Source organism: Rhinatrema bivittatum, chromosome 16 (genome assembly GCF_901001135.1).
Source record: "Rhinatrema bivittatum chromosome 16, aRhiBiv1.1, whole genome shotgun sequence".
Classification (NCBI taxonomy): Eukaryota; Metazoa; Chordata; class Amphibia; order Gymnophiona; family Rhinatrematidae; genus Rhinatrema; species Rhinatrema bivittatum.
Genome location: NC_042630.1, coordinates 28,413,836 through 28,440,567, shown reverse-complemented (window position 1 = coordinate 28,440,567; position 26,732 = coordinate 28,413,836). Strand labels below are relative to the sequence as shown.

General features: G+C 48.3%; 1 protein-coding gene across 3 annotated transcripts in view; it reads left to right on the top strand.

The window, feature by feature from the left end:
- ASH1L (ASH1 like histone lysine methyltransferase) overlaps positions 1-26,732 on the top strand; it is a 295,195-nt gene that overhangs the window by 225,981 nt on the left and 42,482 nt on the right. For all 3 annotated transcript variants that reach the window (XM_029580354.1, XM_029580355.1, XM_029580353.1), the window contains exons 9-13: positions 947-992; positions 1,256-1,364; positions 2,042-2,248; positions 8,461-8,607; positions 9,526-9,634. In XM_029580354.1, coding sequence (XP_029436214.1) covers positions 947-992; positions 1,256-1,364; positions 2,042-2,248; positions 8,461-8,607; positions 9,526-9,634 — 618 coding nt within the window. The remainder of the gene's footprint in view (positions 1-946; positions 993-1,255; positions 1,365-2,041; positions 2,249-8,460; positions 8,608-9,525; positions 9,635-26,732) is intronic.

The following is a 26,732-nucleotide window of genomic DNA, read 5'->3' as shown; positions in this document are numbered from 1 at the left end:
GTGTAAACCCCAGTATTCGACAAAGTGCCAGGCCTCTCCAAAAGGGCGGGCCAGGGGGCAGAGTCTGGGCGAGGCGGGCCAGGACAGTGTCATTTGACACTGACCCAGGGAAGCGCCTGCCGGCAACCGGCTAGTACACGGAGATTACTTCTGCTCCAAGGAAAGCAGTAAGTACTAAAATAAAAAATTTGGGGATAGTTAGGTTACGTTTAGGGGGAGGAGAGGGGAAGAGGGAGGAAGGTTAGGTATAGGGGCAGGGAATGGGGGGAGGCCCAATTGTCATCGCGCGTATTTAGCAAAAATTCCCTCCTTGTGTCACCCGCACATGCGCGCGGCCATTGGATTTTATAACATGCATACGCATGTTATAAAATCGGCACGTCTATGTGCGCATGTGCACTGCTTTTAAAATCGACCCCTTAATGCATTTCTCCAAACCATCCATTGAGTTGTATCCAATAGAGGTAAAGGTTGGCCATGTTAGCTGCCTAACCTGTCACCTGCACAGATGAGTATGGTGAGTCTCAGCATAGTCCTTCCTAGACACTGCTCCATTTTATAGAACCATTATTTATTCAGAAGAGACCCGGACTCATAAGACACTGAGTTACATTAGCACAGCTGTGTGTGGCCACCCTGATCATATACATCTGTGGCCAAAGAGAGCTGTCTTTCACTTTCAAAAACAATAATCAAGAGGAAAACTACAAACACTGGCATTGCTTCTGGGTCTCCTCTCTGAATGCTTACAATACCTGATCCTGCTTAACTTCGATCTTACAGGGCTCTTCACAAATATTGCAGTTAATCCCTCAGAAGCCATTTCTCTTAGAAAATCACACTGCTATTTCCTATTTCCACCTAAGCCTAGAAGTATGTCATTTAAAGCTTTGTTCTTACAGAAGCGTTTTCTTATTAAATGCCCTTTATTCCTCCTCTTTTTCAGTTGTATAAAAAGCCAGATGTTCCCTTGTACAAAAAGATCCGTTCCAGTAAGTATTGTCTTGAATCTTTCACCTGTAGTTTCTCTTCCCTGGCATGCTGTGTGATCTATCACTGTCCACAGAACTCCAGTTAAACTGGTTTTCCCAAGAAATGCATATATCTTTCAAACAAGCAAATAATGATGTTGCTGAATCTGGAAACATTTTTTATTGTAATTGCCCGTTAAGTGCCTAGACAGCACTGAAAGCAAGTCTGTATAAAAGAGCTGATTCCTAATGCCCTCCGATGCTCCCTTTTTGCCTTCCCCTAGATGTCTATGTGGATGTGAAACCTCTGTCTGGGTATGAGGCCACCACCTGCAACTGCAAGAAACCCAGTGATGGCGACGAGAAGGGCTGTATCGATGACTGCCTGAACCGGTGAGGGCCCTGCTTTCACTGCTCACGTCATTTATTCATGTTCAGGCATCTCAACTGTCAGTAGGAAGGCACATTTTGTGGGCTTAAAGTAAAAGTAACTCAGATTATATTATGTCACAAATGAAGTAATAAGTTACATGTCAAGGGCTACATTTTCAAAGATACAAAAATACACATCGAAATGTTTGTGCAGACAAAAAAATTGGGCAGATTTGCAATCCATATTCAATATCTGGATATAAGATTGAACCTCTATATAGGATAGATAGATGTCTTAAGTGCCTGATGCAGTAAGCAAGAGACAGTTTGGACTCGTATCAAAATTGATCCCATGCCTCCAATCCACCTGCATGGCTAGGTGCCTAAGTTCAGGCATCTAATGAACCTTGGTACACAGAGACTGGCTTTTAAAGATTCCTTAGAAACCTTGACTAAGCCTTTAAAACCTTAGCCCTTAGTGTTTTACACAGCCATTTACATTACTTAGCTCATGTACAACCCTTCACTGCTCCTACTCAGAATTTGATAAAAATATTCTTGTATTAATAGTTGTTAGTACTGTCTAGTTGTAGTGGTACATGGGGGAGACATTCTCAGTGTAGTCTTCCTTAGTAGTCATTGCAACAGATCATGGCTTTTCTAGTATCATTTTAGCAATGTTTCCTTTGCATTCTCAGGATGATCTTTGCTGAGTGTTCTCCAAACACCTGCCCTTGTGGAGAGCAGTGTCGTAACCAAAGGATTCAGAGGCATGAATGGGTACAATGCCTGGAACGTTTCCGGGCTGAAGGCAAAGGCTGGGGGATTCGCACAAAAGAGTCTCTGAAGGCAGGACAATTTATCATCGAGTACTTAGGAGAGGTTGTCAGTGAGCAGGAGTTCAGGTACTGATCTGAGGAGCTGATTTGTTCTGCTTTGTAACTCTGGGCAATGTATATGTCCACTGAAGTACAAATGTTAAATGCTAGTACCCCTTCTTGAAAAGTTTGAAAGAAGGTTGGACAAGCTTACACTATGGTGATTTTACCCTCATTTCCATGGTATTATATTATGATTATAATACCACCACCTGTGCCTTATGCTCGATTGCATGGTGGGCCATGTGTGCTCTGGAAATGATTACTTACTACAGATTACTCATTCTAATCCTAGTTTCCTGTTCGTACCCCTGATCAGTCAAGATGAGTGGTTTATGCATCCCTACCAGTAGATGGAGGCAGAGAACAAAACCTTGAGGCACTGCTACATAACTGAGAGTGCCACCTGCAGTACCTCAGTATTTCTCTGTCTCCAGCAGATAGTAGAGGTACAAACCTGCAGTCTGAAGGTGTTTAAAAAAAAAAAAGGATAAGAAGAGGATTCAGTTCCCCGAGGTGTTAGGTTCCTTTGTGGGCCATCCCTTGGGTAGAGCAGGGTGAACGGGGGTTGGCAATCCCTGACAGAACTCGGCCCTTTTTTGGCAGGGGGGGGGGGGGGGTACATAGCCAGGGGTCCTGGTTCCCGCTCCCTCGGTGTGCCTGGTTCCTCAGCAGGTAGCCTCCAGAAGCAGAGGGGTACTTCTTTCCCCTTTTCCTTTTGGCTCTGTTTCTTTAAAAAAAAAAGCAGTGAAGCTGGGAGAGAGGCTGCTACAGCGTTTGTGTACAGGGCTGAGGAATTGGGTAATTGTTGCTTTTCTGCCGAGAGGCAAGCAGGACGGAGCGAGCCGAATTGCCTGCTCCCTGCGGCAGTTTAGTGCTGAATTTCAGCACCGGGACCACAGTGAATGCAATTGCGGTGGCTCTGTTTATTTTTAGGCCTGACCACGTGTGCAGGCCCGACCACCCCGATATGCCGGCGGAAAACATTGCCGCGGCTGCTTTCTGAGACAAACTCACTTCAATGCTGCCTCGTTTTGCCGTGAATGTGCTTGGGGGGGGGGGACAGGACCGGGACCTCAGCGGGACTCTCGGGGAGCCGCAAGAAAGTGCAGGCGGCTGGGTCAGCTCCTGAGGCTCGGGGTGGGGAGAGGGTTGTCAGAGGAGCCATCGGCCATTTTGGCAGCACATGCAGAAGTGCAGGCTGCCATTTCTGAGCCCTGGGATTCTCCTCCCACACTTTTTCCTGTGGGAAAGAACCCTGCTGGTGGCAGAGGACGGGGTGGGACTCGTGAGGGAGTTGATCAGGACTCTTCTTCCTTGGACCTGGAGGCTTATTGCGGCAGTTACTACCCCTAACCAATTAAGCTAGATACTTCACTTAGATTTATTTATTTATTTATTTATTTATTTTTAATTTTTATATACCGGAATTCCTGTATGCAATACAAATCAATCCGGTTTACATGTAACGAGAAGGTTGCCCTGGTCTGGGAGGTTAGACCGGGGTTTTTTTTACATAGAACATTGAAACAATAACAATCAACCATTGAACATTATTGAACATTATTATTATTATTATCATTATTATCATTATTATTATTATTATCATTGAACATTATTGAACATAGATGCAGCTCCAGCACTGCTCTCTACATCAATGGCGGGGGTGGAAGGTAACTAGAACCAAAAAGTTACTAATAAGGTCCAAGAGTAACAGATAAGTATGAGAAAAAAAAATAAGTGTGAAAGTTTGCTGGGCAGACTGGATGAGCCATTTGGTCGTCTTCTGCTGTCATTTCTATATTTCTATGTTTCTATGGAGGAACTCAGCATTAAAGATGTCCAGGAATACTCAGACAAGGAAGGTGTGTATTCGCTCCTGGAGGGATTGTGGGGACCCTTACCACTTTTCTGTTACTGAAGCAGGTGAAGAAGTTGGTGGATCGGGAATGGGAATCTCCCGAGGGAGGCCTGAAGGTCGCGAGAGCTATGGGGAAATTTTATCCCTTGCTGGAATAGACCTTGGAGATATGGAGAATTCTCAAGGTGGATGCAGCCGTTTCAGCGGTTACTAAGAAGACTACCATCCCCATCCCGGTGATGGGAGCGGCGGCTCCCAAGGATCTCCAGGATAGGAAGCTGCTCAAGTGGCTTTTTGAAGTTTCAGCTTTGGCCCTTCGGGCAGCGGTGTGCAGAAGTCTGATGCAGAGAGCCTGTTTGTCCTGGGTGCGGAAGGCTTATGACAAGCATTTAGGAATGACAACTGAAGCAGCACAGGTGGCCCGCTTAGAGGTGGGAGTGGCCTATGAGGCCAATGCTCTGTACGACATGGTTCAGACTTCTGCCAGGAGTATGGTCTCGGCTGTGGTGGCGCAAAGGCTCTTGTAGCTGCGAAATTGGTTGTGTGGTCTAAGGCTTAACTGTCGAACCTTCCCTTCAAGGGGAAGCTCGTGAAGCAGTTGGGAGAGTCAAAAGGCAATAAGTCACCTGAAGACAGAGGAGGGTCCTAGGAAATCCCTTCCACCACGAGCCCTTTTTTGAGAGTCTTAAGAGATTTCGAGCAGGCATAGCCCCTGCGCAAGCATCGCAGAAACAGAGTTCGGGCAGAGTTCGGCCACTCAGGGACGCCTTTGTAGTCTCCACTACGTCTCCTGAAGCAAGTAGGAGGTTGTGCTGGACATGCTGCAGCGCTTGTACTTCTATGCGCCATTGTGCTGGTGCCCCCTAAGGAGAGGAGGCAGGGCATGTATTCAGTGTACTTCGTGGTGCCAAAGAAGGAAGGGACTTTTCTGCCCATTCTCGATCTGCAGAAGGTAAATGCTGCCGTCCGGTGCCACGGTTTTGGATGGAGACGCTGTGCACAGGGATAGTGGTGGTGCGCAAAGGGGAGTTTCTGGCATCCTTGGATCTGTCAGAGGCCTATCTTCATATCCCTATTCGACCCGAACATCAGCATTTTCTGAGATTCATGGTTCTGGGAGAACATTTCCAGTTTCGAGCTCTTCCCTTTGGGTTAGTGACGGTGCCACACACATTCACAAAGGTGATGGTGGTACACCCGTACTTGGACAATTGGTTGTTTCGAGTGAAGTCGGAGGTAGAGTGTGGTAATTCAGTCTAGCGGGCACTCCAGCTTCTAGGGCATTGAGCTGGTTGACGAACCTCGCAAAGAGTCAATTTAAGCCAACTCAATCCTTGGAGTATCTGGGCCCTTGCTTCAATACCTGACTGGGGAAGGTATTCCTGACTTCAGAGAGAGTCCTCAAGCTGCAGAGTCAGGTTTTTCAGTTGCGGAGCCTCTCTGTTCCCAAGATCTGGGATTACCTGCAGGTCCTGAGGTCTATGGCTTTTACACTGGATTTAGTGCCATGGGCTTTTGCTCAAATGTGTCCACTACACGGGTCTCTTTTATACTGGTGGAATAAGCTGCCTGAGTATTTTCAGCTTCCTTTACCATTGCCAGGTCCAGTCTCTCATGGTGGCTGTCACGGAACAATTTGGAGAAGGGAATGGATCTGGAAATATCCGACTGGGTACTGGTAACCATAGATGCCAGCCTCTCTGGATAGGGGCAGTTTGTCAAGGGAAATTGGCCCAGGTTCAGTGGTCGCCAGAGGAGGCGACTTATATTCGATCAATCGACTGGAAACTAGGGCAATGCATATGACCTTGTTGGCGTTTCTTCTGCTCATTCGGGGCAAATCGGTGCAAGTATTCTTGGACAATGAAACAATAGTAGTGTAATCAATCATCAGGGCGTTACAAAGAGTTATCTAGTGGCGCTGGAGGTATAGGAGCTGTTTGTGTGGGCAGAGAAACATCTGGAGAGACTAGCGGCTTCTCATGTGGCGGGAGTGGACAACGTGCAAACAGACTTCCTCAGTAGACAGCATCTGGATCCGGGGGAGTGGGAGTTGTCAGTGGAAGCCTTTGCCTTGCTGCAAGCAAGGTCGGCAAACCAGCGATAGACCTCATGGTGACTCCGGCGAATGTGAAAACGGATCGCTTTTTCAGTTGCAGATGGGAGGTTGAATCGGCGGGCATCAACGCTCTCATTCAACCGTGGCCAACACTCCTCTTACTGTACATGTTTCCTCCGTGGTCACTCATAGGACAGGTGCTGCAGCACATCGAAGGTCATCCGGGCAGGGTGATTCTGGTGGCGCCCAAGTGGCTGTGTCGGCCATGGTTTGCAGACCTTCTGCGTCTGGCAGTAGATGGACCCCTTCGTTTAACTCATCTCTAAGGGTTACTTTATCATGGACCCGTATTTTCAGCTCGGGAGGATCATTTCTGTCTAGTGGCTTGGCTTTTGAGAGGCAGCGGCTCTATTTCAAGGGATATTCGGAGCTGGTGATTGCAACTTTGCTTCAGGCAAGAAAACTTTCCACTTCAATGGCTTATGTCCGGGTGTGAAGAGTATTTGAATCCTGGTGTTTGCTGAATAGAGTGCAGCCCTTAGAGGTGGACATCCCGCAGATCTTGGACTTTCTGCAGTGCCGGTTATCTAAGAGGTTAGCGTATAATTCCCTTCGGGTCCAGATAGCAGCTTTGGGTTCCCTGCATGGCAGGATTCAGGGAAGACCACTGGCGTCTCATCTGGATGTGGCTCATTTCTTGAGAGGGGCAAGGCATCTGCGTCTCTGGTGCAGAAGATCTTTCCAGCATGGAATTTGAATTTGCTTCTTCGGGTGCTGTGTGGGCCCCCTTTTGAGCCAATACGGAGGGCGTCGTTGAAGGATTCAACCCTAAAGACTGTTTTCCTGGTGGCCATCTGTTCAGCTAAGCAAACTTCTTTTTCTGAATTTGACAGTTTTTATTAAAGACAGAATTGCAGAAACAGAAATACCATCTTGGTCTATATAAACAGTTGCAAAAACAAATATAAGATACTATTAATGAGCCCAAAATCCCATATCACAGATGTTGTCTTTAGGATTTTCTGTATAATACAAAAGTACTCCTCCCACCCCATCCCCAAAATCAATCATACCTAGTAAATGATCATCAAAGTGAAAGCACCACAAAATAAGGGGGCCTAGTTTGCAGGGGGATCCAACTTTAGGTCTCTGTTTGCCCAAGATTTATTGGGGTTTGTTAAAGTGGGCATCTTGGCTTGGGTACAAATCAATACTGAGGGGACTGCGGGTGGCACACTCTGTTATGTAGCAGTGCCTCAAGTTTTTGTTCTCTGCCTCCATCTGCTGGTAGGGATGCATAAACCCACTTGTCTGAACTGATCCGTGGTACTTCAGGAACGAAAATTAACAGGTAAAAACCAATTTTCTTTTTCTTATTCCCATGCTGGTTCTTGTCATCATGCATTAGAGAAAACACAAAACAGAACTGTGTCAGAATCTCCTATGAAATGCAGTTAGGTTGGCAACATCACAATAAGTCACCTGTCCTGAATAATTAATTTGCATATTCATGAAGCTTGTTTGCATATGAGTGTGATTTCTGACTTCTTAGGGTCCCCAAACAGGCACTGCATATGCTAATGGTCTTTTCATACAATGAGAACTTATTAGAAGCCCCCTGTATAGATGATTAGTAGGTTAAAGTGATAACAGAGTTGGAAGCTGTTCTAATCCAGAACAAAAGAACTTTAAGTAGACTGGCTTTGAAAGAAAGAAAAGGAGTATTAATAAACTGGAATCAGAGGAAGAACATAGCATGCATTCTTAATACTGTTCTAATTCACATATGTTATTTTGAAGTCAGGTCCTATGTGTGTGTGTGTGTGCGTGAGTCTGTAAAATATTGTCTTGTTGAAGTCTTAACAAAAGACAGGTTTGTTATCGCTGAAGAGTCAGCTGAGAAAGCACTGAAAGTTGGAAGACCTAAAGAAAGATACTCAGTGAGTTTGCCCAAAAGTGTTTCTACATTCAGGGATATGGCAGCCATTTGGAGAGAGCAGCTGTCAGTTCAGGTCTCTGGTTGCCACTTGTTCATAGCCATGTACATATTAACTGATGTTGTGCTGCTGATGGATGCGTGTTTCTGCTTGGTTGCCAGATTCCCAAATGCCAGTTCTTTCATTTGAAACTGACCACCACCTTCGAGATATAATTCAGCAAGGGTCATCATCCCACTTCAGTTCCCTTGAATGAATAAATATACTGTCAGCTTCTAGCATTGTGGCCGTGATAGATGCTGAAAGGAGCACGGAGTATATTCATCATTTACTGCTAGGCTTATAAACCTGAGTAACCTTTTTTCCATCCCACTTGCTGCAGGAACCGGATGATTGAGCAGTATCATAATCACAACGATCATTACTGCCTGAATCTGGACAGTGGCATGGTGATCGACAGCTACCGCATGGGCAACGAGGCCCGCTTCATCAACCACAGCTGCGACCCCAACTGTGAGATGCAGAAATGGTACGATGAAAAGGAGAGGAGCCTGGGCCATGTCAAGCATTGTAAATCACAGTATCACACCAGTAACTGCAAAATAATCATAAGCCTGAGAACATTTTATCTCCTGGGTCTTAGGTAATGCCAACTTATGTCCTTCTTGGGCAGCGGTTGCCAAGAAATCCGTTAATACCTCTGCAGCCTCCTAATCCCTCATCCCTCACTCACTGTCTGTCTAAGATGCAGGCATCCTTTCTGTTATATCCTGAATGTATCAGCAGTGGAACTGGAGGGCTGAAAGTTACTGTTTAGCTGGGAATGTTTCTAGCAATAAAAAAAAAAATGTCCACCCACCCACCCCTCTGTCCATGAGGGACAGTTTTGTGTAGTGTCCTGACAGAGAACTGTGTAGTTGTAAACCAGGCTTTTTCTGTGGTTGACACCAGCTCTTCAGGTTAGGATGGACTTCAACAGTCCATACTGCACCTTCCTATATCTCATGTTCAGTCCCTTGATTTAATATGTATTCTTATATTATGTAATATTAGAAATCACAAGGCTTAGTATACTCATTGAAATTCTTTATTGAGAGGAGCAATTATGGGTGAAATTTGAAGGTGAGTGGGTCAGTTGGTAAGTGCAATAAATAAAATAATAATGGTAGAAGTTACTTGACGGCTCGTGTATAATGAAGCCTGTCTCCTGGCAGCAGAGCTCCCCAGGATGCTGGAATGCGGTGAATTCTCTGCACAAGCTGACAACTGTCTATGGTCCCTGAATGGTGATGCTGAAGATTGTATTCTCTGCTGCCTGCTTGCCAGGCCCTTCTTCCTCCTGGCAAGAGAATAGCAGCATTTACAAACGCAGCTGGTGGTGTGAGCACACGTGTAAATCCACCAGGTATCATTTTTTATCATGAAGTTAATTAAATTCTTTCTGCAGGTCTGTTAACGGCGTCTATCGAATTGGACTGTATGCACTGAAGGATATGCCTGCTGGCACTGAGCTGACCTATGATTACAACTTCCACTCCTTTAACATGGAGAAGCAGGTGAGGAGAGAAGGTGTGAGACTTAGAAAAAATAGGTAAAACAGAAGAGGTAAGGGTGAAGGTGGGGTGAGTGGAGTAAGGTCCTGGACATGAAATGGACAAGTCAAAAGGTTTTCACGTTGGTTAGGGGTGTCCCATAAGGACATATAATTTAAAAACCAGTGGCATTCCTTGAATCCTTCATGAATAAGCATAATAAACAAGCCACAAAGATGGGTGTTCCCTATACGTACCCGGAATAGTCCAGACACCTGAGTTTTGCCTCCCCTCCAGCAGATGGAGACAGAGAAGTTTTAAAAAAAACAACCCAGCCATATATGCGAAGGTGCCACCCACAGTCCCTCAGTCTTTCCCTGTCTCCAGCAGATGGTGGAGGTGCAAAACCCACAATTTCCTAGCATGTAGCAGATGGACTCAGGACCAATGGGTATAGTGTACTCCTGATAGCAGTTGGAGACGGATCAGATTTCAATCTGATGTCAGCCCTAGTATATATACCCCTGCAGGAAGTGCAGTTCTCCAGTATTTTTCGTCTCCATAGCAGTTAGGGACTCGATGCACGCTCGCACAGCGTTAGAGTAATTTTACCAAAGAAAACCAAAATAAGAAGAAATCTTACCTCTACAGACGAGCCCCGCTCTCCTGCGGTGACACACATTGGGTCCCTCCCCCAGTTGAGAATTCCCGAGGTGATTTCCGCGATCCCTCTGAGGTAAGCCTCGGACCGGCAGCCGACCCTCAGCGGGGACCTAGCCCCCGACATCGGGTGAGGATGAGAGGCAGCGGGTGCAACTTTGAGCGCGGCGGTGAAGGTATTTTCCCTCTCCCCCCGCAGCCGGAGACCGCCCGGAACGAGACCGGGAAGCACCGAGACAAGGTAAGGTAGAAATCTATTTAAAAGTCTCCGGTCTCTGAAGCTCGAGGAGTCGCACAGGTCACCAGCCGACACCAGTGCCACCGGGTTGATCTGCCCTAGCAGGGCTAGACCCTGGTCAAATCTGAGGGCCCTCCCACGTGGAGACCCTTCGAGGTGGTCGTCATATTGTCCGCGTGGTCGCTTTCACCATTTTGATCTGTTCACCGCCCTGTCCACTATTCCGATCCGTGCGCACAGAGGCGAGCCGTGCGCACAAATACCTTGTGCGCACAACGTCGCACACCCAAGTACCATGTTCACAAGCGACGCGCATAGCCACGCGCTTACTGTGCCAGGCGCATAACTTCGATCTATGTGCACAACAGCGCGCACATCTCCCTGAGCGCGCACCAAACCTACGTGCACAACTTCGATGCACCGGAGCGCACAACTGTATTACACGCGCACAAGCCATGGCACCACCGGTAAAGAAACTCAAGTCTCAGGGCCTTTGCCCAGCATGCCACATTAGAGCTGCACAGCATGAGGAGGCCACGGCCCTGTGTATACAGTGCGAAGAGGCCCTAGGAGATCCAATTCATGGCCCTCCCCAGCCGGTACTGGGTTCCAGCCTCTTGAGCAGTACGCCAGACCTAGCATTGCACAGCGGGCCCCCCCCCCCCCCTCAAACGGGGCTCCTCAGGGACACGGCGCCCCTTAGTCTAGACCCAGCATCTATCTCCTGGGTGGAATTCTTCGAAGGTCTGCATACCTTCGTCCACATGCAACCGGGGCCTCCTATAATGCAGCCATAGGCTCCACCTGAGTACCTCAACATCCCGGGACCCTCTATGCCCAGGGAAGTGATCCCACCGCCCAGAAGCCCCACCTTCGGGGACACGGACAACTCGGATGAGGATTCAGAACCCCTGGAGGAAGGGGAACTCCTGGGGACAGAGCCCCACCAAACCATGAGACGTTTATTCACCAAGGACGAGCTTCCAGACCTGGTCACACACAGCTTAAAAGAGCTTGCTATCCCAGGCACAAGTGCCTCGGGGGAACCTAAGACGAACCCCCTACTAGAGGGACTCCGTCAGACCTCCCGCCATTTCCCACTATTACAAGCCGCCCAGCAACTAACTGACCTGGAATGGGATGCCCCGGAAACTACGTTCAAAGGGGGTGGGCTCTGGCAGCCATGTACGCTCTGGACCCAGCCGCCAAAGATCTCCTGGCATGTCCGAAAGTGGATGCCATGATCTGCGCAGTCTCGAAGCGCACTACTATCCCAGTGGAGGGAGGAGCAGCACTCAAGGATGCTCAAGACAGACGTCTGGAATCTATCCTCAAACAATCCTTTGACGTCTCTGCTATGTCTTTACAGATCGCGGCCTGCTGTGCCGTGGTGACACGCGTCTGCTTATCACAGACCAGGAACAACTCTCCTGGGGAGGCCCTGGAACCAGCAGTATCATTCCTCACGGACGCCACTTCTGATCTGGTGCGCACCGCAGCTAGAGGAGTGTCATCCGCCGTGGCAGCCAGAAGACAACTCTGGCTCCAAAACTGGTCGGCCGACGCATCCTCCAAAACGAGACTTACAAGGATGCCCTTCAAGGGAACACTCCTGTTCGGAAGCGAACTAGAGAAGCCAGCCAACAAATGGGGCGAGTCCCCACTGCCGCAGCTAGCGGAGGACAGGAATAAGAGAAACCAGCGATCCTTCCCCCGAACCTCCAGGGGCAGAGGATCACAGCGCTTCAACCCATATAGAAGCACATATCAAGCGGTCCGCCCTGCAGACCCAAAGCCAGTCCTTTCGGAACAAGCACAACAAAAGGGGAGCCAGCTTGGGCCCAGGCCCCAGCCGCACCCCACAATGAAAATCAGCCGACCTGTCCAAAGGAAGAAGCCATGGGGGCAGACTTGACCTATTCTACCGAAGATGTGCCGAGATAACTTCGGACAAGTGGGTCCTATCCATCATTCGAGGGGGATATTACCTGGATTTCCACCACCTCCCTCCGGACAAGTTTGTGGAATCCCCCTGCCACGACCCTTCCAAGAAGATGGCAGTGGAAGCTACACTGACCAGATTGCTTGCCTTAGAGGCTATAATACCGGTGCCTCCACAACAAATAAATACTGGACATTATTCCATCTATTTTATCGTCCCCAAGAAAGAAGGAACATTCAGACCCATCCTGGACCTCAAGGCGGTCAACCGTTACCTGAAGATTCCTCGCTTCCACATGGAAACCCTACACTCAGTAATAAGGGCGATACAACCGGAAGAGTTCCTTACATCCCTGGATCTGTCGGAAGCCTACCTACACATTCTGATCCATCAAGAGCATCACCGTTTTCTACACTTCTCGATACTGGACCGTCACTACCAGTTCCGGGCACTACCATTTGGGTTAGCCACTGCACCCCGGACAATCACCAAAATCATAGTGGTGGTGGCAGCAACACTGAGGAAGGAAGGAATCTGCGTGCACCCTTATCTAGACGATCTTATCTAGATGATCATGGTGAAATCCCCAGAGGAAAGCCACCAGGCAACCAACAGAGTCAAAACTCTACTGGAGAGCCTCGGGTGGGTGGTCAACACAAACAAGAGATACCTGCAGCCCTCCCAATCTCTAGAATACTTGGGAGTCTGGTTCGACACCAAACTAGACAAGGTCATCCTGACACAGACAAGGAGATCAAAACTGATGACCCAGTTACAAAACCCTGTTGAGCGAACTTCGCCCCACAGCATGGGATTACCTACAAGTCCTCTGCCTCATGGCATCCACACTGGAAGTAGTGCCATGGGCACGAGCTCACATGAGACCCCTACAACGCTCACTACTATCACGATGAATCCACTGTCCCAGAACTACACCGTACGTCTTCAGCTCCCGGACAGAGTTCGGGCCCAACTACGATGGTGGCTACAAGAAGGCCATCTGAGCCAGGGAGCGAGACTATCCTCACCAATCTGGATTCTGCTCACCACAGATGCCAGCCTACGAGGATGGGGAGCACACTGCCAGGAGCTAACCGCCCAAGGGCAATGGAACAAAGAAGAGTTGAGATGGAGCATCAATCACCTAGAAGCCCGAGCAGTCAGACTAGCCTGTCTACGGTTCGGTCACAGACTCCGAGGCAAAGCGGTCAGAGTAATGTCGGACAACGCCACAACAGTGGCCTACATCAACCATCAGGGAGGAACCAGAAGCCAACAGGTGTCTCTGGAAATAGACCTCCTAATGTCTTGGGTGGAAGCAAATCTTCAAGAGATCTTGGCAGTCCACATCGCCGGGAAAGACAACGTCACTACGGATTACCTCAGCAGAGAAAGTCTAGACCCAGGAGAATGGAGGCTGTCGACCACAGCATTCCAATTGATAGTAAACCGTTGGGGAACACCAACCATGGACCTCCTGGCAAACCGGTCCAACGCTCAAGTGCCCAGCTTCTTCAGCTACAGGCGGGAACCCCAGTCCCAGGGAATCAATACCCTGGTACAGACCTAGCCACAGGATACTCTGTTATATGCCTTCCCGCCGTGGCCCCTATTGGGCTCAATCATCCACAAGATAGAACACTACAGGGGACCACTATGTCTAGTGGCCCTGGACTGGCCAAGAAGAACGTGGTACGCAGACATGCGAAGACTGCTGACAGGGAGCCCCCTTCCACTACCTCCACACAGAGACCTGCTCCAACAGGGACCGATCCTCCATGAGGATCCAGCTTGATTCTCTCTTACGCTCTGGCCATTGAGAGGACTCGCCTAAGGAAGAGCGGATACTTGGGGGCAGTAATTGACACCCTACTCCGAGCACTCAAGTTCTCCACATCCCTAACATACATAAGAATTTGGAGAGTATGCGAAGTGTGGTACGAGGACCGCGACATCATACCAGCTGCGATTTTGGAATTCCTGCAGAACAGCCTACAGAAGGGGGATTGTCTCTCAACTCCATCAAGGTACAGGTGGTCACATTGTCATGCTATGGAAGAGTGAGAGCGGCAGCATAGCCTCTCACCCGGATGTCTCCTGCTTCCTGAAAGGAGTCAAGCAGATCCGACCACCCCTAAAGTGGCCGGTGCCTCTTTGGAACCTCAACCTGGTCCTAGATTTCCTAGCAGGAACCTCCTTCAGACCTCTCCGCGGCCTGTCTGACTATTAACATTGAAGACAGCCTTCCTGCTGGCAGTCTGTTCGGCCCGTCGTATATCCGAGCTACAAGCACTGTCCTGCCGAGAGCCGTTCCTCAGACTCACCCCGGGAACCAACCAGTTATGTACAGTTCCATCGTTCCTCCCCAAAGTGGTGTCTCACGTCCATCTCAACCAAACCATCTCGCTACCATCGCCAGATGAGCATAAGAATTTGGAAGCGGCTCAAAGTCTACGCCATCTCAACATCGGCAGGCTCCTTGTCCGATACCTGGAAAGATCGGAATCCATACGAAAGACGGACCATCTATTCATCCTTCACAGCAGGAAGAATCAAGGGGAAGCAGCCTCACGAGCAACCACAGCCCGCTGGATCAAAGAAGTCATCAAGGCGGCCTACGTAGAAGCAGGCAAGCCACCGCCTTTACAAGTCAAGGCCCATTCTACTAGAGCCCAGGCAGTGTCCTGGGCGGAAACCAAGATGCTGTCACCCGCCAAGATCTGCAGGGCGGCAACATGATCCTCCATCCACACCTTCTCCAGGTTTTACCGCCTGGATGTTCAGGCTCGGGAGGACACAGCATTTGCAAGGGCAGTTTTAAGTGGGTCACGGGCAGCCTCCCACCCGGTTCGGAAGTAGCTTTTATACATCCCATTGGTCCTGAGTCCATCTGCTACTCGCTTGGAAATGGAGAAATTACTTACCTGATAATTTTGTTTTCCTTAGTGTAGACAGCTGGACTCAGCATCCCACCCACGGCTGCCGTTACTCATGGAATTCTCGGGTGACATCCCCGGGACCGAGTGATTCCACGGGTAAGCCATGTTTCCCTTCAGCTAGGACACCCATCCTACCGGGTGTCGACGTTTCCCGGTTGAGGGCACTGGCGGTCTCCAGCTATAACCAATTCAATCGGTTCAAATTAATTAAGTTATCCAAGTTCTAAAGTTAATCAAGTTATCCAAGTTCTAAAGTTAATCAAGTTATCCAAGTTATAAAGTTAATCAAGTTATTCAAATTATTCAGTCATGCACATATCCACAATGCTTTTCAAGGAGAATACTGAAGAGCTGCACTTCCTGCAGGGGTATATGTACTAGGGCTGACATCAGATTGAAATCTGATCCATCTCCAACTGCTATCAGGAGTACACCATACCCATTGGTCCTGAGTCCATCTGTCTACACTAAGGAAAACGAAATTATCAGGTAAGTAATTTCTCCATCTCTTTTGATTACCTGTTTGTAGAAGAAATTTAGAGTCAGGATTGTAGGATTAGAAAATTAGGGGATTGTGTGCCTTTAATTTTCTGTAGGTTTAAAAAAAAAAAAAAAAAAAGAGGACACTCAAGTTCACTCGATGTCAGAGGATCCGTCAGTCTCCCAGGGGGTTGCTATGTCCTGAGGGGACCAGCCCCCCTGGTTGAGACAGCTGCTGCTAAGGGTTGAGGACCCTGTCTGGAAGCAGCCCTGGGGTGATACCGGTGAGCCCAGCTCACTCACCCCAGCAGGAGCAGGAGCTGTTCCAGAGGACAGAGATCAGGCAAGTTTTTTACTTTAAAAAAAAAAAAAAAAAGCCGTTTTTAAGCCTGCCGACTCTCCTGTACTTTGTGTCCCACTGTGCTGCACCACCATTTTCGCCGGTTTTTGCCGCATTTTTGCTGGTCTTTGAATTTCACCGGGCCAGGGATGCCCCAGGATTCTTCCTGCCGCACGAAGGCCTATGCGCCGATTACTTGCTGGGCAGTAAAGGACTCTCCGTTTTACCTCGGGAAGGTCGGATTCGAACACCGCAGCCTGCCACGCGGCTGCAGGCAAGTTGCTCGGCTCCAGCTGATCCGCTGAGCACGGGAACGGAGGCCATCTTGGGATCATTTCGTGCAGCCATGTGGGCCGCGATGGGGGAGGGAATTTTACCCCCCTCGCTCTCCCCGCAGCAAATCCCTTCCAGGGGGGGACGACGACACTCCCACGGGTCCAGACTCCCCTGTAAACGAGGATAGCCCTGAGGGGGCTGCGGATTCCTCTTCAGACTCTTCTTTTTCGTCAGAGTTCGTTTTGCTGCTACACAAGGCCTTTAAGGCCAAGAAGGCAGGGAGGAAACAGACTGCAGAGAAGATTTTTTTTACTGCCTCCGCGCCAAAGGTCACGGAAGCGCACCAACTCTAAAGGTGGGCCTGAGACCCTTAAGGGAAAACGGCCATTACGGACTGTGCCAGCTGGGACGGACTCGGACTCCACATCCCAGGAGGATCCAGATCCACAGGCCAAGCCCCTGAGGGGGGCTGATGGGGACACAGATCCACAGCAGGACTTGGACCGAGGGTCTCAGGTTATGGAAGGCGATGACCCGAAAGTGGTTCGCCTCTTTAAGAAAGAAGAATTGGATCCACTTATCCCGGCCATCCTGGGGGAGCTCGGTTTGGAAGCGCTGCCGGTGGAGTCTCGGCTGGGGGCTATGCACCCGATATTATTGGGCCTAAGGGGGCCTGCTGTTTCATTTCCGTTCCATTTCTTGGTAACGGACCTGCTGTTCAGGGAATGGAACACCCCAGACTTGGGGTTAAAGGTCAGTAAAGCTATGGATAAGCTCTATCCTCTGCTAGAGGAGCCATTGGACCTTCTACGAGTTCCCAAGGTGGATGTGGTGGTTTCGGCCGTCATTAAGAAAACAACCATCCCAGTTACCGGTGCGACGGCCCTCAAGGACCTGCAAGACAGTAAATTGGAGCTCCAGCTCAAGAAGGTTTTTGAGGTGTCTGCACTGGGTGTGCGAGCGGCAGTGTGCAGTAACTTTGCTCTGCGTGCGGGTCTTCGCTGGACGCAGCAGCTCCAGGCTAATGCCGGTCTTTCAGAGGGAAAGGCTCTTCAGGCGGGGCGGTTATTGCCTACAGCGCCGATGCTCTGTACAATCTGTTGCGGACTTTGGCCAGATCCATGGTATCTGTGGTCACCGCACGCAGGCTGCTGTGGTTATGGAACTGAGCAGCGGATGTCTCTTCTAAGGCTCAGCTCGGCTCGCTACCTTTCAAAGGAAAATTGCTCTTTGGCAAGGATTTAGAAGACATGATCCAATCTCTGGAAGAGAATAAGGTTCATAAACTGCCAGAGGACAGGCCCAGATCGAGAGTATCTTTTACAGCTCGGTCTCGTTTTCGGGGTAGTAGGAGACCCCATCCGGCGAGATCGTCCGGGTTGTCCTTTCGCCCAGGCTCCGGCAGACAACAATCTTGGTCTCAGTCCTTTCGAGGCAGACTGTTCGGCAGACCTGGTAACCCCCAGTCTGCAGCTGGGGCTAAGTCCTCGCAATGAGATACCGCTGGTTCTTTCCTCGGTACCAGTTGTGGGAGCCAGACTATCACTCTTCTTTGAGGAATGGACCAAGCTGTCGTCGGACCATGGGTCCTTACTGTGATAAGTCAAGGTTATGCTTTAGATTTTGTACGGCACCCTCAGGACAAGTTACTGATGTCTCCTTGCACGTACTGAGAGAAGCGAGAGGCGGTACACGGCATGCTACAACGCCTCCTGGACTTGGGAGTTATAACACTGGTTCCAGCTGCAGAACAATGGAGAGGCCTCTATTCCATTTACTTCATAGCCCCCAAAAAGGAAGGTACTTTTCGACCGATCTTAGATCTAAAGAGAGTCAACAGATGCCTTCGGGTGCCTCGATTCCGAATGGAAACTCTTCGGTCCATCATCACCTCGCTGCGGCAAGGAGAGTTCCTGGCGTTTCTGGATCTCACAGAGGCCTAACTCCATATCGGCATCCGGTCGTCCCACCAGAGGTTCCTCAGGTTCTGCATACTGGGAGGTCATTACCAGTTCCGGGCCCTACCTTTTGGTCTCGCCACCGCCCCCAGAACGTTCACCAACGTAATGGTTCTGGTAGCGGCGCAATTAAGGAAGGAAGGCTTGTTGGTGCAGCCCTATCTGGACGATTGACTGATTCGGGCGAAATCCAAAGTTCTGTGTTGGTCTGCTATCCACAGGGTACTGCAACTTTTGCGATCGCTCGGCTGGGTGGTCAACCTTGCCAAGAGTCGTCTGATCCCCTCTCAGTCTTTGGAATTTCTGGGAGCCCTGTTCAACACGAAATAGGGGAGAGTGTTCCTCCCTACAGAACGTGCAGTCAAGCTGCAGGGACAGGTGAGGGACTTGTTGGCCATACAGGTCCCCAGGGTGAGAGCTTACTTAACGGTCCTGGGATCCATGACTTCCACTCTGGAGTTGGTGCCCTGGGCCTTTGCCCATATGCATCCATTACAATCAGCACCTACCACTTCCTCTTATGGACTCAGCGAAATGCAGTCTCGACTGGTGGCTCATCTCGGAACATCTGGAGCGCGTTCCCCTGGTGATGCCCAACTGGACAGTCGTCATCACGGATGCTAGTCTCTCTGGATGGGGAGCAGTTTGTCTGGGGAAGTCTGTGCAGGGGCAGTTGTCCACAGAAGAATCTCAGTGGTCAATCAATCGATTGGAGACCAGGGCAGTGGTCCTAGCCTTAAGAGCCTTCCGCTCCTTTGGGGGAAGTCGGTCAGAGTCTTATCCAACAATGCAACCATGGTAGCCTATATCAATCGCCAGGGGGGCACCAAGAGTCGACCAGTGGCATTGGAGGCGCAACAGTTAATGTCCTGGGCGGAACAGCACCTCGTCAACATTACGGCATCTCACATTGCCGGGGTAGACAACGTGGAGGCAGACTTCCTCAGTCATTACCGTCTTCATCCCGGGGAATGGGAGTTGTCCAACGAGGCGTTCCAACTAATATGCGACACATGGGGCGCGCCTTGCATGGATCTGATGGCCACATTCAAGAATGCCAAGGCTCCCTGCTTCTACAGTCGTCGCAGGGAGATAGGCGCCGAAGACATCTATGCTCTGGTTCTTCCCTGGCCAGCGAACGTCTTGCTGTACGTGTTTCCTCCGTGGCCTCTGATAGGCAAAGTGATCCAGCATATAGAGCTCCATCCGGCAGAGGTGATCCTAGTAGCTCCGGAGTGGCCAAGAAGTCCCTGGTTTGTGGATTTGCTCAATCTGACTGCCGCGGAGCCCCTGCGGTTTCGGGAGTCCGTGGCTCTTCTTCATCAGGGTCTTGTATGTTTGGAAGAGGCGGATCACTTCTGTCAAGCGGCATGGCTTTTGAAAGGCAGCAGTTAAAGAACAAAGGTTATTCTGACGCAGTGGTGGCTACATTGTTGCGGTCGCGCAAGCCTTCTACTTCCCTGGCTTATGTCAGAGTCTGGAAAGTTTTTGAGGCCTGGTGTATGGATCACAAGGTAAATCCTATGCGAGCGTCAGTATCAGACATTCTGTGTTTTCTTCAAGCCGGACTTTCTATAGGTCTATCCTGTAGTTCACTTCAAGTACAGGTTGCCGCGCTTGGCTGTCTTAGAGGTAAGATCCAGGGGGTAGCGTTGGCATTACATCCAGATGTTGCTCATTTTCTTCAAGGAACAAAACACTTACGTCCGCCACTTTGCCACCCATGTCCTTCCTGGAGCCTCAACTTTATCCTTTCGGCTTTATGTGCTCCGCCTTTTGAACCTATAAAGCGGATGACGCTGAAAGTAGTGTTCTTGGTAGCGATTTCTTCAGCCCATAGTGTGTTGGAATTACAGGCGTTGTCATGCAGGGAACCTTTCTTCCAGTTTTCGGATTCAGGTGTTTGCTTACGGACGGTTCCTTCCTTTCGTCCGAAGGTAGTGTCGTCTTTTCATTTGAATCAGTCTATCGATCTTCCCTCCTTTTCAGATTTGGGCCGATCGGATCCTGTTGCTAAAGATTTACGAAAACTGGATGTCCACAGGGCTCTGCTACATTATCTGGAGGTTACAAATCCTTTCTGTGTGTCAGATCATCTCTTTGTCTTGTGGAGTGGTCCAAAACGGGGGAATATGGCCTCAAAAACTACGATAGCTCGTTGGCTGAAGGAAGCTATTGGTTCTGCGTATTTACTGCGTGGTAAGACGCAGCGGCGGACTCACAATGTCGGACCGGCCCGGGTATTCGCCGCCCAGGCCAGCCCAGGACACGTCATGTGGTCTGCCGAGCGCAGCTCTGTCACGGCCGCACACGACAGACCACGTGGCTGGAACGATCGGCCCACCGTGGGATGCCTGATTCCCCGATAGGCCAATCCGCCCCTGATAAAACGGTACCGGTGGGACTTCATGCCCACTCTACACGGTCACAAGTTGCTTCATGGGCGGAATGTCATCAAGTTTCGCCACAGAAGATTTTCAGGGCGGCTACTTGGAAGTCTTTACACACTTTTGCGAGGCATTACAGATTGGATGTTCGCGCTCCGGATTCCAGGGGCTTTGGAGAAGGAGTGCTCCGAGCGGGCCTCTCCGGCTCCCACCCTAAGTAAGTTAGCTCTGGTACATCCCAGGTGTCTGAACTGGTCCGGTTATGTACAGGGAAAGGAAAATTAGTTCTTACCTGATAATTTTCGTTCCTGTAGTACCACGGATCAGTCCAGAGCCCCGCCCGCTGCTGTGATACAAAAGTAACGGAGAGTCCGCTCGTACAATTTCTTTCTTTGTATTTGTACTGCATTCTCTTAATCGCTTGTTCTCATGGTTCAATGGATTCTGTTCCCAGTTGGGGGTTTGACTGAGTCTTATTAGTTTGGGAAAGGTAGTTAAGTGTACATAGTTTGGTTATTGTTCCATTCTGCTTTGACATTAAGACTGAGGGACTGTGGGTGGCACCTTGGCATATATGGCAGAGTTGTTTTTTAAAACTTCTCTGTCTCCATCTGCTGGAGGGGAGGCAAAACACAGGTGTCTGGTCTGATCCGTGGTACTACAGGAACGAAAATTATCAGGTAAGAACTAATTTTCCTATGTCATCCAATTGTGCCAAGTTGACCATTACTCTTTCCTAGCCCAGAAATGTCTTTATGTATGCCCTGGGCATGCGCAGAATTTCCCCACTATTTTCACCGTGCAACTCTTGGTCTAATTTCACCTGGCTCGCAAACGGTGAAATTCTCCCCCCTTTCTCATCAGCCATGACTAATTAAAATAAATGGAAAGATTCTTCAAGAATAATAGATATAGGAACCAGAAAAACATCTTATAATGTCTATGAAATCTTCAGAAAGAAAAGGGAAAACTCATTTGTAATCTTGTGAAAAATGCTGCCGACAGAATGGCTTCAGCAGACCAACACAGCCTATGTTGCTTAGGCCCAAATCATGACAGTGCAAATTCCCTATATGTTACCCAGATCAGTCCATACACCCAGGTTTTGCCTCCCCTCCAGCAGATGGAGACAGAGAAAGTTTTACTGACACTGCTACTTTATTTATTTTATTTATTTAACTTCTTTTACTATACCGACACTCAAGACCAGGTCTTATCGTACCGGTTTACATTAGAACAAGGGGAAAAAAACCAATTAACGTATAAGTGGAAATGAGAAGTTACATTAAAACAGGGAGAGTAAAAACATGGATGTCGGAAGATAGGACAGAATTAAGTAATCAAACAATAAGTTAACCACATGTGTTACCTACAGTTCCTCAGTATTTCTCTATCTCCAGCAGATGGTAGTCTGCAGTCTGGACAATTTTTTTCTTTTTGAGCCTTCCTCCCAGGGGTTTTTTAAATTCTGATGGGTTCTTCCCTGTCCAGCTGGGGGTTGGTGACCCTTGTGTGTGCTCGACCTGTGCGCCCATAGTGTGTAAATCTGGTGGTCCAGATCCCCAAGAGTGCTGGTATATAGAGACTTTAAGCGGAAATATGAGCTTAAAAGCTCATCAGAGCACAAAAGGTCTAAACATCATGGAAAAAGAGAACAGTCCCCCATCAACAGATCATGGGAAAGGTCATCAGTGCAGAAAAATCAAAGGGCTAAATCCCCTGAGCCGAGGCATCATGGCAAGCAATAGGTGCAATACAACAAAGGTGCAGAGCTGTTGATACCAAGGAGTGTTAATGCAGAGATCACAAGATGGGCAAGAAATGGTACAGAGTTGTCGGCACTGAGGAAAAATGGGGCAAAGACAACTGCACAAATATCAAATGGTACTGAATCACCGGAAAATACTTTTGCACAGGCAGCACATAGTGCTGAGTCATCTGTGTGGAAAAAGAATGGCATAGAGGGATCAGCACTGAAAAAATCTAGTAAGCGTAGACATGTTACAGAATCGTGTTTCTATAAGCTCCAGGTCCACCACCACCTCTATTACAACTAGAAGGACTTCCTTTGACAAGCAAAAAGGAACAAAAACTTCCATTTCCACAGCTGCTGGATTGATAAGCTTTCGTCCAAAAACTCTGGACGGATTTTGTTAAAACTTATATGAAGCAGTTACTTCTTAATGAACCAATATTCAAAAAAACCCGTTTTGGAACATTTACAAGAAGAGCTGAAATCTAAGCTTCCTCCATCTTATTTTGAGAAAACCAAGGACAGACCATTAGAGCAATCCATTGAGGTGTTTTCAGAAGAAGGGATAAAATCATGATTATCACTATATTTTATCAAATTCAGAAGATTCTCAAAATTCCTATGACACTATAGAATATACACCCTTATGCCATTCGCCTGATCTCCATCAAACTCATCTCCTGAGCCAAATAGAGCATTGACACTACCTATCCATACAAAAGATGTCTGAAACTATACCTTTCAGTCTTCAGGAAGAGGAAGAAAACATCACCAGATTGAAAGGGTTTTTTCAGTACATACAATCATCTAAATAGTTTAAGGCTGTTCCTGTGATCAAGCACTACTGGATGTTCAGACAAAAATCTGTAAAACACCCTATTCCATAACATCAGTAGTGAAAACTGTGGATATCAAGTATAGACTTCAGAAGTGTCCAGATCATGATAAAGTCCAATTGTCACATGATTAGTTAATCATCGAATCATTAATGATGAAAGCTAAAAAGTCCAAAACATATTCTAGTTTTCCTCCATGGAAAGATCCAAGAATCCTTGACACAGTAGGCAAGAGAATATTCCAGGGTGCAACATTGCAATCTAGAATTGAAGCCCACCAGTTGCAGATGATACAATACCTCTTCAGTAATCTGCAAAGCTAAAAAATCCTGCAAATAAATTACCAGAAGAAGAGTTCAAACAGTTCACAGAAGATTGTACGAAACATATCATGCGTTCCATCAAAGACTCTCTTGACATATCTTCTAGTTTCAGCATCAGGCCATAGTAGTGAGAAGGTTAGCATGGCTGCGAGCATCTTGACTCAGAGGAAGTCCCAGAGAAGTTAGTGGACATCCCATGTGGAAGGGACCAATTATTCAGAGACAAGATAACAAAACCATAGAATCAGTCAGAAATCAAAGCTCTATTCTCCAATCAAATGCATCATAAGTGGATGCTTCCTCGCAAAGAAGATATCGACAAGACATATACAGAAGACCATATTACTATTCATAAAGGTAAAGATACAATCCATATATTACAGCAACTTTATCAGCCACAACAGCAGGTGCCACTGTGGCAATCGAGGCAATGGAGTCATGTCCAACAATAACAAAGATAGACACAATAGCCTCCACAAAGGCTAACATCTGGATTTTGACCCACAGAAAAAACACTTACAAAACTCATTTCCGGACTTGCATATAGGGGAAAAACTAAAATTATTCCAGGACAAGCAGGATGATAGTCCTCGCATATGGGTGACATCATCAGATGGAGACCTGGTACGGAATACTTCTGTCAAAAGTTTCTAGAAACTTTTGGCTGACACTGTGGGCCTACTGAGCATGCCCAGCATGCCATGATATTCTCAGCCACAGGGGTCTCCCTTCAGTCTCTTTTTTTTCCGCCTTGCTGTAGCAAAGCAGATCAGGAGCTCTGGAAAAAGAATTCCCTCATATTTCTCAAGGGAAAAACTTTTTCAGTCACATTTTCTTCATAATTGAGTCTCCCTTCGACACAGTCTTGGTGAGTACAAATTTTGGATAGTTTTTGATCGATTCCGGTCACCTCACTATCTATTCCCGCCGGTCATCGACCGTTATTAGGCCACAACTTTATCATGGCCTCCGGGTTTAAAAAATGTCCGGATTGTAACCGGACTATGTCCATTATTGACCTACATTATGTATGTGTTCTGTGCCTGGGATCAGGCCACGATGTCCGGGCTTGCTCAACCTGTGCCCAGATGACACCGAAGGGCAGGCGTGCCCATTTGGATAAGATGGAAGAATTGTTTAAAAAGATTCCATCGTCATAGTCTACGTCGTCCCCAAGGGTAACACCTCCCTCGGTAACTAAACATAGAGGTGAAAAACGAAGCGATGACCATCCGTCACCGGCACCATCGATATCCTCAATAGCATCTTCTTCAGCATTGAAGGGTCATCGAGAAAAGAAACGGCATCGCCACCAGTCCATCGACCCAGCGGATGGCAAAGCATCGACGTCAGGATCGAAATCCATCGAACCGATGCCAAAGAATGTCCATGTACTAGAGCCAACTCCATCAGCTGTACACAAGAAACCGTGGCGCTCTCCACCGAGCTCGAGTCAGAGGATGTGCCACCACAAATCATCGTGGAAGTGCCAATAGCACCAGCAATACCTTCCCCGGTGGCAGTGGATACTGCCCCGATTTCAAGGGAAGAGGTGACTAATTTAGTCCAACAAGCCGTCGTCGAGGCTTTAAGGAATCTACAACCTCCGACAGTACCATCGGCATCGGCATTGGACCAGTCAATTTTTCAGCCTTTGAATAGACTCGATGCCTTGATCGGAGCTTTTCCTCCGACACCGGCACCGATTCCATCGATACAGCCATCGACGCCAATACACCCACCGGTGGCTCCAGCCATCCCGATTCCCGGATCATCGGAGGAGGACGGTGGAGATTCCGATTCCACCCCAGGACCATTGGGGCTTCATCGGCATCGAGTTCCAAAGACACCCTCGATGCCTTTCAAGGATCCATCGATGCCAATACATCCAGGTCCATCGGGGGATGCACGGAATCTATTTCCACCAGTGCCATCGAGGCCCATCGATTCCCCATCGATGCCCTCACTACCTACGATGCCAAAACACATACCAACAAAAGCTGTGTTTAAATCAAAGCATCATATACAACCAGAGGACCCTGACTCCCCTTATCCTCAATATACTCCTTGGAAGGATGTTGACATGGACACGGAGTCAGAGGAACTGCAATCGGAGCCCTCTCCACCGGAGGAGAGAAAGAAATCCCCTCCTGATGATTTGTCATTCACAAATTTTATTAAAGAAATGGCAGATACAATTCCCTTTGAATTGATCACAGAGAAGGATACCAGACATTAGGCTCTAGAAGTCCTGCAGTTCGTGGATGCACTGAAGGAAATTATGGCTATCCCAATCCATGAAGTCCTTTTCGAACTACAACAGCGAATGTGGGAACATCCCTGCTCAGTCCCTGCAGTAAATCGGAGAACAGATGCCACTTATTTAGTGCAGCATGCTCCAGGGTACCAGAAACCCCAACTACCTCACCATTCGGTAGTTGTGAAATCGGCTCAGAAGAAGGCCCAAAAACAAAAACCTCATTCCTCAGTCCCACGAGGGAAGGAGCAACGCTTTTTAGATACCTTAGGGAAGAAGGTCTATCAAGGTTCCATGCTGGTAGCACGCATTGCAGATACCAGCTGTATATGACACAATACCAAAGAAACTTGTGGAAACAAGTAGAGGGTATTGTGGATAAGCTCCCACAGCAACATCAACTACCTTTGACAACATTAATTGAAAAAGGATTAGAATCTGCCAAACACGAGGTAAGAGCAGCTTATAAGGTAAGAGCAGTCTAATAAGGTAAGAGCAGTCTAATAAGCCCACCAGACTAGCACATCTAGCAACCATGCCTATCCCCTCTCCTAAACTCTATAAACTCACTTCCACAAGAGCCCGTGCACTATCGATAGCCGGGCCGACCCTCTGGAACAAAATGCCTGTTGAACTACGGCAAGAAGAATGCCTCAAATCTTTCAAGCGGAAGCTCAAGACCTGGCTCTTTGCAAAAGCATACACTTAATTTTTCACTATACCTCACCACTGT